The sequence below is a fragment of the Leptonotus elevatus genome, chromosome 15, assembly GCF_054856555.1.
Source record: "Leptonotus elevatus isolate MCC_2025b chromosome 15, RoL_Lele_1.0, whole genome shotgun sequence".
NCBI lineage: Eukaryota > Metazoa > Chordata > Actinopteri > Syngnathiformes > Syngnathidae > Leptonotus > Leptonotus elevatus.
Window position 1 is genome coordinate 3,993,161 of NC_141253.1, and position 12,497 is coordinate 4,005,657.

The window sequence follows — 12,497 nt, forward strand, 5'->3', positions numbered from 1 at the left end:
AAAATAAAAAATTAAAATTAACAAAAAAATATAAAAAATTTAAAAATAAAAATATTTAAAAAATAAAAGTAATTACTCAGTTACTAAAATAAGTTACTTTGTTACACATAATAGTTACACCGTGTCCCAAATAAACTACTCATAGTCACTTGTCTGATTTGCACATTTGTTAGTTGGCCAAATTTATTGTTCCATTACTCATAGTTACTTATTTACTCACATAATTACTCAAATTACTCTTGTTAGTTTCTCATAGTAATTGCTTATAGTTACTCATAGTCTGTTATTGATTGTAAGGTACTATGTAATGAAAGCGGCTGTTGTGTTTTTCAGGCGTGGTGGAGAGCGGCGTTGGCGGCGGCGGCGGCGGCGGGGGCGACGTGGCGCTATACTCCGGCCTGGCAGCCGGCGCGGCCACGGTGGCGCTGCTGATCGTGGCCGTCACCGTGTACCGCCGCAGCCGCAGCGACTACGGCGTGGACGTCATCGACTCGTCCGCCCTCGCCGGAGGTTTCCAGTCTTTCAACTTTAAGACGTCGCGACAAGGTAGCGCCAACAACACATATACGTTTATACATTAATTATCACGAAGAATGACGTGATTTAAAGTGTTTGTGTACGTGTGGATGAATCATGTATGTGTACGCGTATGAATAATTCAGCGACGCTATTCAATGTTTTATCGTATGTGCGTGTGATGCTTAATGTAAATTTGTTTCACAAGGTTGGCATTGCAGGTCACGTTTGTTGTGATACTGCAGCGAGAGGGCAGCGGGGTACGAAGAAGGTTGCTGTTACCTCCTCACCTCACTGAATTATTTGTGTCCTTCAAAACTTGCCGTCCATGCTGCTCTGCGTAGTTACTCGGTTACTCATATCAGTTACTTTGCCCAAATAATTACTCCTAGTTGCCTGTAGTTAATCAGTTTCTGGTTTCCACATAAAAAGACGTAGTAGTAGTTACTCAGTTACTTACAGCAGTTGTTTTGTTAACAAAGTAATTACTCGTAGATACCCAAAAGTATTTAGTAGTTACTTTTAGTTGTCACATACTATCTATGCATTTACAAAGAAGTTACTTGGAGTTACTTATAATAGCTGTTCATGTATTCAAATAAATTATATATAGTTAGTCTAATACTTATACTAGCTTTTCATTTGCTCAAATAAGTTACTTGTCGTTACATTTGTTTTAGCGACTCAGTTACTCATGGTAGCTATTTATTTATATGTTTAAAGTACTTGTAATTTGCTATTAGTAGGTACTTATTTACTTGTATTAGCTACTCATTTAGTTACTTTTACTAGCTGATCAATTGCTCGGTTACTCATTCTAGCAACTAATCTGCCCAAACAAGTTACTCTGTAGTACTGAGGTATTCATGCCAGTTACTCATTTACTCAGTTTTGGTATTTTTATGCATACTAATAGTAACAATTGAGGTTCTCATAGGGATTAAATTGTTACTTTCGATTGGTACTTTTCCTGACACTAGCTTCTCATTATCCCAAATTGTGTTACTTGTAGTTACTCTCTCACCCGTTCGAGCTAAACAATTACTCATGCCTGCCACTCATTTGTCCAATTAAGTTACTCGTAGGAGCTAGTAGTTATTCAGTTTTTCATTGTAGGTAGTAGCCTTATAATATATCGCTCATAGTATTTCATTGTAATTACTCAGTTACTTATAGGAGGTACTCGCAGTACTTTGTAGGTAGTGGTACTTCATTAACCAGTTAATCATACTAGCTACTTGTTTAAGATGGATATCAAGGATAAGAGGAACGAATGCTCACACGTCTTTCCGCAGGCAACCCACTGTTGATCCACTCGTCGCTGCAGCCCGACCTGAGCGTGTCTCGCACGTACACGAGTTCCATGTGCTTCCAAGACGCCATGGACAAGGAGCTCCTGGACCCCGATCTCAAGGTCAAAGGTGAGCCCCTCTAAGATCAACCGATTAGACATTTATATCATGTTTGTAAACAATAGGCAGTGGAGTACTTCCGGGTGACAGTGAGTAAGTCTCTCCACAGTACTACTACGGCTTAGCTTGTTATAGAAGCTGGTTAGTTACTCAGTTACTCTACCTACTAATTTAGGTTACTCATTGTGCCATTACTCACAATGATAGCAGCTACTTAGTTAGTGATGCGAGCTTCTTATTTCTCAAATTAAGTTACTTACATTTACTCAAAGTAGGTATTCAGTTACTCATACTAACTACTTATCAGTACTCAGTTACTCTACCAGCTACTAATTTGCCCAATTAATTAAGATACTCACAGATACTTACGTTGAGTTTCTCATAGTGGCTACTCTATTACCCAGATTACTTTGTTACAATCGCCCCAAATAAATGTGTTGTGGTTAATCAGTTACTAATTGTAGCTACTCTTATTACTCAAATAAGTAAGTTACATGTAGTTACTTGCTGATCCTTTACCCAATACAGTAAAATTATTCATAGTCGCTCAATCACATATACAAGTTGATTAGTTACTCAGTTACTCATTTTAGCTATACATTTACCCAAATAATTTACTCATGAGTATTCTGTTACTCATACTGGCTAGTCCTTTATTTCAATTATATTGCTTTTGGATACTTGGAGATTCTGAGTTGCTTATATTAGCTTCTCTAATAGTCATTGTGATTACATTGATATGAATGGTAGATACTGATAAGCGCTTCTCATTAGGCGAAATAAGTTACTTAGTTACTCTGTTACTCATTCTGCCCACAAGACAAGTGGTGCATGTCCATTTTGACACGTGCGCGTGTGTGTTTGTGTGCGTGCACGTAGGGATCACAGATGGCCCAGACTTCCACCCTCAGACGTTCCCCAGGGGCCTGTCCCCGGACTACCGAGGAGTCGTGGTGGGCGCCACATTGGGCCGAGGAGAGCGGAACTTCTTTGGCCCCCAGGGGGCGCCACCACCCGCGGTCAGGCCACGGCACAAAGCCATGGCCGTGTTGGGGCACGCGGGAGGACGCCTGGTGGTGCCAAACACAGGTTATTCCTTCTTTCCTCTTCCTTACCTTCTTCCTCGTTTACTTTTTTCCTTCCTCCTTCCCTCGATTTTTCTTTTTACTTTCCTCATTTCTTTCTTTTCTCCATCCTTTTGTTCATCTTTTTATCATTCTTTCCTTCCATTCCATATTAACGCTTTTTATCCTCATTTCCTTTTCTCCTTATTTCCTCATTCTTTCATTTTTTTCTCCTTCTTTGCTTCATTCCTCCCTCTGTCTTTCTACTTCATATCTCCTCCTTCTTTGTCACCTCTTTGCTCCTTCCTTGCTCCTTCTTTCCTTCCTAAAGGCCAAAACACAAAAAAAAAATCACACAAACGCTTAGCGAGCGAGGCGGGCGTATTTCGGCAATGTTTGACCTTGTCGTTATTGGCCCACAGCAAGAATGAGAAAATGCCATCCATCCGGCGAGAACATTCATTTTTCATTCACTCCGCAGATGAAGGCCGACAGCTTTGGCCTTCTTCGCCTCAATCAGCCTCCACCATCCCTAAAAGCACACAAACACCTTGAATAGCGGGCATATGCAGTACACTGCAACAAGAACTCATTCAAATTGTCAAGGTGATACTTTCATTGAAATAGAAAAAAATTCAAGGAAATTGAGGAGGAAAATCAATTGGAAATACATCAGGAATAAAATTTGATACAAATAAAAATAAAGTTGTGATATTAGCATGGTGGAGCAAAGTGATACAGGCAAGTAATTGTGGCCTGGCGTGCACACTACACTAAACTACTGCTAGTTATAGTCGCAGCTGGCTTTCATATACAGAAAGCATTGTTAGCTTCCCACTTGTTGATGATTTAGCTCAGGTGTGCTAATGACGTCGACGTTGTGCACAGGAGTGAGTCTGCTGGTGCCCGTCGGGGGGATCACTCAGGACACCACGTGGGAGACAACGGTCATCGTCAACCAGGAGGACAGCTGGTGAGCGCACCTAAAACACGTTGTTACGTTGGTTGGTCAATTAGTTGTTGGTTGTGTACGTGGTTATGTAGTTGCTTAGTTGTGAGTACGTGAGGAAATGAGTTAGTCATTTAGTTATTGGTTAATCAGTCAGGTTGGTCATTTGGTTGTAAGTCAATCAGTTGGTCAGTTATCTAGTTGGTTGGTGGGTTGGTTGGTTAACTAGGCAGATGGTTAGTTTGTAAGTTGTCAGGTAGCCTGTGATATATTTTTGTGTTTTTTGTGTTTTTTGTTTGTTTGGTTATTTTAGTTTTTATGAATTGTCAGTAGTTAGTGGGCTGGTAAGTTAGTTAGTTTGTCAGTCAGTTAGTTAGTCAGTTGGAAGTTTTTCACATTGGTTGGTAAGTCAACGAGTTAGTCAGCTGGTATGCCAATGAATGTGTTGGTTGTTGGGTTATTTAGTTAGTTTGTTGGTAAGTTAAGTTAGTTGGTCAGTTAGTTGGAAGTTCTCATTTGTTAGTTCAGTTGGTATGTCAGTGAATTAGTTGGTTGTTTGGTTATTTAATTAATTATTTGGATTGTCACTCAGGCAGATAATTGGTTGGTAAGTTAGTCAGTTGGAAGTTATTCTCATTAGTTGGTTACTTACTTAGTTTTGAAGTTGGTAGTTTAGTTAGTTAGTCGGTCAGTCAGTCAGTTAGTTAGTTTGTTTGTTTGTAAGTCTGTTAATTAGTCAGTTATTTGGTTAGTCAGTTCTTTGGTTAGTTGGTTTTCCATAGTCTGTGGTTGTTTTATTTGTGAAGTTATTTAGTGGTTGGTTGGTTGGTCATTTAGTAATAGTTATACATCCAGAACGAATGTCATCTCAGGGTGGTTTGAAGGTTATAGTTAACCCAGAGATGACTCTAAGCGCCTCTGGCTTCAGCCACTGCTGAGCCTCGGCTCTCCGCTCATCTGTGCTACTTCTGCGCCGCGCTGCACTGTGCAGCGGTGTGATAAGACGCATGCAGTTTGCCGCTTAAGGAAGCTGCCGGAGTCACAGCACCGAGCTGTCAATCAAACGCTATCAGCCCAAAGGCGGAGAAAGTCCGGCAGGACGGAGAAATGGGATTTCCTTTCTTTTCTTGTCGCCGAAATGAGACTTCCCGGCTCACTTTCACATGCTCAAGAGCCTCGTATATTTTAGTCACGAGTCACAGGAGTCTGCTGTCATGTGACACACCCCTACCGACTACAAAATGATCTATTTCAATTGACACGGAGACTAATGATATTCCTTCGCCTTTATTGGTCATCACTGTTTATATTCGCTCTGTCAGAATAAGAATTGTAAAATAAAACATTCACAAAACACAAACAAGAAGGTATTATTTATTTAACAATAAGGGTACTTTGGTCGATCAGTCGTGAACTAGTTAGGTAGGTTGGCATTTAGTTGATTGGTTTTAAGGTCATTCAGTTAGTTTGTTAATCGGTTAGTAGCACTAGTTTGCTAACTGCTCTCTGCTGAGTCACATTGCAGTTGTCAAATGTCGAGCTAATGTTGCGACTTGCATGCTCACAGCTCGGCGTTGAGCGAAGGATCAGAAATCTTCCTGAGCCCCGCCGTCACGTACGGCCCGCCGGGCCTGGAGCTGTCCTGCCCCGTGGTCCTGACCATGGCGCACTGCGCTGAAGCGGCCGCCGACCACTGGATCACACGACTCAAGAGGCAGACGCAGGACCGCAAGTGGGAGGTCTGTCATCCACACCCTCCATCTTGATTCCCTCCATCTCAACTCAGGTTGTCATGATTTTTCAGGTTGACTGGTGTCGGATAAATGTTCATTAATTTTTATATAGGTCACAGTAGGGCTCTGTCTGCAGACTCGGGTCAATTAGAGGAGTGCAAAGCAAACATGGTGAAGCAGCATTTAGCTGTTATGCTGCACGCAATGGAATACGCTGCAAGTAGAAGTGAAATCAGCCCCGAGTGTAAATGCTTTTAAATGTTGTCAGTCTACGTTTTTTTTTAGTAATTTTGGCAAGCTACTTCTATTTTCTGTGTTTTCTTCGTGAGCTGTTGTTTATGAATGCTTTGTGTCTTTGCTTTTGTGAAGCACATCAAGTTGCCTTGTGTATGAAATGTACTGTACTATATAAATAAAGCTGCCTTGCCTTGAGGTATCGGATAGGGACTCGGATAAAAAAAATATATATATACAAAAAAAATCAAGTACCTCAGACTCCGGTGAAAAAAATTGCATGATCGGTCGGGACAGTCTTAATCCAACACCTTCCACCCCCGACACTCCATCTTCACCGTCCACCCTAACACCCCCATCTCGAAACCCTCGGTTTTTACATCCTCCACCTCTACACCTTCCATCTCCACACCCCTCAATAGCAACACCCTCCCTCTCCATACCTTCCATCTCAACACCTTCTCGCCGGCGAATGTATCCATGATGCTCTCTTAATGATCTGGTGACCTCAAGCAGGGAGGGAGTTAGGGAGGAGGAGTTGTGGGGGACGCCTTTGAGGCAGAATAACCTGTATACACCCACGCATAAAAGACGACTATCAAAAGAGTGAGGCACCGCCTATATTCGATTGGGGGGCGTCGCGACTCTGACCGCTGTGAGATAACGAGAAAGACGTCTGATGTAACCCAAAATTTCTCCGAATTAGCGTTGCGACCACGACTGGAGGTCCCCGTCGCCCATTAAGGCTCCATCAGAGAGTCGAGTCCCCTGCTGCACATTTCATTCAGGGCCTCAGTGACTAGAATATGTAGATTTATCATCAGCGTACATGCTAGAAATTACTCAGAAAAGCTCCTCATTCCAACAAAATAGTTGTTTTTTTTTACTTTGTGGATTATTATTTCTAGTCATTATCTTTTTTTCTTATTGTGCAGTATGGCGTTTATCGTGAATAATTGGTGAGAAGTGCGAACACTTTAATCATATGGCACATACATTGTGCAGAGGATTTTTTTTTTTTTTCCTAATTGGATTATTTCTAGTTGTGCTCATTTAGATTGGGCAGAGTGGCGGTTGTCATGAGTAACTTGCAAGAAAAACCAAGGCATTCAATATATGATAGTTGTTTGCGCGTGACTGTCCACAACGAAGCTTGCCTTGGACTTTTGTTTAGATTTTTATGATTATTTCTAGTTGTAGACATTGTTTATTTTGATTATGAAAAGTGGCTATCATTATGAATTACTGTTGATGAATGTGTGACCACTACTATGTGCCTGCGTGTGGCTGAGCATGTCATATATTTTTATTTTTACTTTGTGGATTATTTCAAGTCGTCCTTTTATTTCTATTGTGCTAGGTGGCAGTTTTCATGAATAATTGGAGAGCAGCGCAATCATGTCCCTTAATTGTGCAGGTGCCCAGGCATGTTGTGATCTTTTTTTTCTGTGGATTATTTCTAATTCATTGTGTTTGTTTCTATTGCGCAGGGTGGCAGTTATCATATCTAATTGGAAAGTGGAGCAATTTAGGATGCTGCGGACTTTTTTTCTAGCAAATGACTAGCAAGACAAATGATTGTTCATCAACAAACACGCAGTGGATTTTTTTTGTTTACTTTGTGTATTATTTTATGGTGCTTGTGATTATTTCTCTCGCACAACGTGGCAGTTTGATGAAAAACTGGCAAATAAGGGGCCGTCTCATTCTCCACATTATGCCTCCACTGCTTTCAAACGGTAGCGACCCAATAAAATGTGAAGGGCTTTAATTTATGCATAGCTCATCTTTTCCTTATAACATGTCAGTGAGAGTCATCCAATCCCGTTTTCATTATCGCACCCCGTAGGTGGTAATTGAAATTATTGTCCTAAAAGTCAGAGTGGCGACAGGTTGACACGCAGTGAAAACCGTATGCGGGCTCACCGGCGGCGTGGCTTCTCTTTCTGTTTGCTGACAGGAAGTGATGTGCGTGCAGGAAGACTGCACTTCCTGCTACTGCCTGCTGGAGGCGCAGCGCTGCCACGTGCTGCTGGAGCGGCCCGGCCGCTACGCCCTGGTGGGCGAGCCGCTACGGCCGGACGCCGCCAAGCGGCTGCGATTGGCCGCCTTCGGAAGCCCTGACACCGCCAACGCGATGGGCTTCATCCTCAGGGTCTACTGCGTGGACGACACGCCGCACGCTTTCCAGGTAACGTTCACGACTCTGTGGATTGTTTTCTAGTGTTTCTAATGTTTTATTAGGCAAAGTAGTTGTTATAATGTATAACTGGTGAAATCATCTTGGCCTCTGCATGACTAAACTGTGTGTGTTTTTTTTGCTTGTTTGTTTTGTTTTTTATTAAATGGAATTTTTCATTTGATTATATTGTCCAAAGTAGCTATCATGAAAAATTGGTGCCTGACTTGAATGTGATTTTTTTTCACTATGTGGATTGTTACGAGACTGTCTGTTCATTTCTATTGTCACAATTGTGTTGATTATCATAAATTTGGCGAGGAGAGCGATCGCATTAATCTATGTGTACGTGACCATACCATATTTATTGTTATTGTAAGTAACGGTTTTCAGAAATAACTGGCTCAAGGAGCGATTGTTTGACTGACCTCGTTTTTTGTGTTTTTTACTGTGTGGAATATTTCTAGTCATTATGATCTGTTTCTATTGAGCAAATTGCCAGTTATTATGAATAACTGGCAAGGGGAACACTCACAGGGCATGCATGCGTGTGACCAAGGTTGCTGTAGATGTATTCTACTTTATGATTATTTCTAGTTTATTTCTACTATGCAAAAAGGTCGACGGTCATAAATGTATTTTTTACTCTGGATTAAATCTCATGAATTCGGCTGTGCAGGATGGAAGTCGTCATGAATAACTGTCAAGAGAAGCAATCACATTGATTATATCACATACTTATACATTGTCTGTATGACCGAGAATGCTGTGGACTTTTAATTTTTACTCTTGGGATTATTTCGAGTTATTACGTTAATTTCTATTGTGCAATGTGACTGCTCAGAGGAGCGCTTGAATTCATCGTGTGGCACATTCATTGCGTCTACGCTTTTGCCCTCGCGTGCCGTGGGCCTTTTTTCTGCGTATTATTCCTAATTGTGTCTATTTCTATTGTGATATCCGAACTCACCGAACTGCGCCCTCAGGAGGTGACGGCGGGCGAACGCGTCCGAGGCGGCCGCCTGCTGGAGGAGCCCAAAGTGTTGTCATTCCGCGGGAATGCACTCAGCCTGCAGGTGAACATCCAGGACGTCCCGCAGATGCTGTGGAACATCAAGCCTTTCACCACCTGCCAGGCAAACTCCTTGGATTGTTTTATTCATTCTGTGGATTATTTCTAGCCATGGTGTTGATTTCTATTGCGCAAGGTGTGGAGGTTAATCAGGAATGGCTGACCTCCTCTTCCTCCTTCTCTGCAGGAGTTCTCCTTCTGTCAGGTGTGGTGGGGCAAACAGCGCCCCCTGCAGTGTGCCTTCTCCCTGGAGCGTACCAGCAACGCCTCCTCCTCCTTTTCCTCACCTCCTCTCTCGTGTAAAATCAGCGTGCGTCAGGTTCAAGGTGAAGAGCAAATCCTGCAGATCTACACAACAGTGCAACCTGAGGTGAGACAGTAAACAATTGTATGTGTGCGATCACGAGGTTATCAGCATTGATGATGATGTTCCAGGTAACTGGAGAGGGACTCAATGTTATTGGACCTCTTTGTTTTTTTTTTCCCACCCTGCCAGAACCCGAAGGTCCCCGTCGCATTCTTTTCCGAGTCGGACTGTTCCATCACGTCCCATGCGGGGTCGCGGGCCTTCAAGATCCCCCTCTCCATCCGCCAGAGGATCAGCGCCACGTTTGACGGCACCAAGGCAAAGGGCAAGGACTGGCGGCTCTTAGCCCAGAAGCTACAAGTGGACAGGTGGGAAATCTCCCATTTCAATTCTAAATGGACTCCCATGCGGCGGTAAAAGCAGAATTCCGAAATGCTTATTTAGAAAGTGGGATACAAGCGGCCTGGTCGGGTCTAATCTACCATCAGCCGCCAAAGCCTCCAGTCGCGACCACGCTGCTGATTTCATTATAGATGCGGAGGCGTGCGGGAGAGCAGGCGGGACGGCGTTCCGGTTGACACGCCAGATTCTGATCGGGAAGGTCTCGGACCGTCGGGAATCTCGGGCCGCTTGGCTCGTTACCCGGGCGAACGCTTGATGATTCCCGATGACCTCAGAGGTGGGAAATCTGGTGAAAGGAACGACAGGAGAGGAGTGAGACAGAAGAGTCTGGGGTCTCTCGGGTTCGTTAAGATGATTTATGCAATTATTTCTGCAAATATTTGCTGACGGTGACCGGGAGGGACAAGGAAGAACAGGAGGAAGGGGGAATAAGTTCCCAGACTCAACTCTGGTGAAACACTGCCCCCTAGTGAACTTCACGCAAACAGCGTGAAGATTTTCAGCTAATTCTTTTCTATACCGCTTTTCACGTTCAAGGTTGCAACTAAAGGATTCCATTTCCTAAGCTGCAGGTGCCAGGCTTTATGCCAGCCTTGATTTATGCCCTTTACTCTGAGGTTGTTGCCAACCTTTTAAACATATTCAATGTCAGCCATTTTAAAACATTTTCAACATTTGAAATTTGCAGGGAAGCAGAATCAGATGCTCGTCAATGGCAGTGAATGAGTTTTAATTGTTTATTGGCCCCCGCAGGAACCTGGGCTACTTCGCCCGCCACGAAAGTCCGGCGTCGGTGATCCTGAGCCTGTGGGAGGCGCAGCATCAGGACTCGGCCGACCTGGACTCTCTGGCCAGCGCCCTCGAGGAGATCGGCCGGGTGCAGTCACCCACCGGAGGTGAGGCCAACGACATGCGGGGTTCCCTAAACTCGATGAGGACTGCAGACTGAATGAACGCTGAGGAGCAGACACTAGCAGGGACTTCCCGGATTAATACGGAAGCTCGTTTCAGACGGGAACAAACGTCAAGGTGAGGTTTGTGTTGTCGGGAAAGACGGACAACAAGCGTCCATCTTGGAAAGACGACTTCCTGTTCCTCTTCCTGTGTGGGCCCGCCAAACATTTAGTGTGACGTCATGTTGTCTTTTTTTTTTTTTTTTGCTTTTGAGTCGTGTCTTTAATTGTGCGAAAAGTGGAGGTATAACAAACGCAACATGTTGGCGACTTGATACTACTACACATGCTAAGAAAAAAAAGTTAGCATGAGGAAGATTTTTTGCGTGACACCGTCTGAAGAGTAGGTACCTTGGACAACCACCTGGTCCACTCACTCCCAACAGAATAAAATGGCTTTGTGTCCAACTGTGTGTTGGCCTCTCTTCTCACCGTCTGTACGTTGTCAAAATGCATTTCTACTCTGGAAAGATCGCAGGTGAGTGTGTCAAAACTTTAATAAATGTCGAGATAGGCGGTTATATGATGCTAGCTAGTAGCAAGCTAGCAAACACAAGGAACAAGAGCCAAACCCGACACGACAGATGCTAATTTTGTGATAAGCTAAGGATCCTCACTGGTTACAATTACCCAAACCTAGCCTCATCTTTATTTTGATATTTGGCAAATAGTCCACACAAACTCAAAAGCAATAGCAAGAGGCTAGTTTAGTAGCTATGAAACATTCAACTTAGAACACTGTATACTACACAATTTGCTAGCAAGCCAATGAGCCACCCTATTTAGGACATGCTAAGCTAGCACGCAGCTAGCTTAGGAGCTAACTTACACTATCCATGTGGCCTATAAATAGAAATAAAAAATGAAAAGGGAACATTAGCGTGTTGATTTCACTCTCGCGTTGGATCTCATTGGATGGTGTCCCTAATTAAGTGACCATTGAGAGTGTATTGTAAATACGCCGCCAATAGAGGGTGCTGTGGGCTTTCCTTCTCGCCGTGAGAGAGTTATCCCCTTTGCGCATGCCCACACACACTCTTTCCATTAGCGCCCCAAGAGACACACACACACACACACACATTAGACCACCGTATGCTGGGTAAATATTAATCTGCCTTATTAGCTTCACTGGGCAAAGCGTGACCGAACCGAATGTCCCTAGAAAATAAACCCCCCACCCCCTCTTAATAAATGCCCCTCACTTGGATAGCTGACCCCCCCCCCCCCCACACCCCCCAGCATTCCAGCTGGGACAAACAGGAAGTGTGTGTGTGTGTGTGTGTGTGTAAGAGACAGCGAGAGTGTGTGAGAGCGAGAGAGTGGAGGGGCGCTAAATGCAAGTCATGTGCGCCTCATGAGAACTAAAAGCTACACGCACACAAAAAGAAAGTGGCAAACTTGTTTTGCTTTGGGACAACTAGGCCCTGACTTGTTGCCACGGCAACGCTCCCATTCCCAGGCCGACGTGTGTAGCTCGTGTGCTAATTGAGTTTAGTGTATGGGGGTCTTAAATCAGGGGTAGGGTTTCAAATTGGGGTTTCGGAAGTCCAAATTGGGGTTTAAAATCACGGTCACTGTTTCAAATTGGGTTGCAAATTACGGTTTCAAAACGGTTTGACGACAGGGTTAGGTTTAGGGTTTCAAGTCAGGATTGGGGTTTCAAGCAAACAATATGG

General features: G+C 43.6%; 1 protein-coding gene across 1 annotated transcript in view; it reads left to right on the forward strand.

Moving 5' to 3' along the window:
* Positions 1-11,229, forward strand: part of LOC147161626 (netrin receptor UNC5D-like) — a 115,494-nt gene extending 104,265 nt beyond the window's left edge. Inside the window, exons 12-22 of the mRNA XM_086096818.1 lie at positions 334-546; positions 1,812-1,937; positions 2,808-3,017; positions 3,881-3,965; positions 5,509-5,680; positions 7,869-8,099; positions 9,074-9,223; positions 9,347-9,529; positions 9,656-9,834; positions 10,000-10,209; positions 10,622-11,229. Coding sequence (XP_085952944.1) covers positions 334-546; positions 1,812-1,937; positions 2,808-3,017; positions 3,881-3,965; positions 5,509-5,680; positions 7,869-8,099; positions 9,074-9,223; positions 9,347-9,529; positions 9,656-9,834; positions 10,000-10,209; positions 10,622-10,817 — 1,955 coding nt within the window. The 3' untranslated portion in view covers positions 10,818-11,229. The remainder of the gene's footprint in view (positions 1-333; positions 547-1,811; positions 1,938-2,807; positions 3,018-3,880; positions 3,966-5,508; positions 5,681-7,868; positions 8,100-9,073; positions 9,224-9,346; positions 9,530-9,655; positions 9,835-9,999; positions 10,210-10,621) is intronic.
* Positions 11,230-12,497: the final 1,268 nt, after the last annotated feature.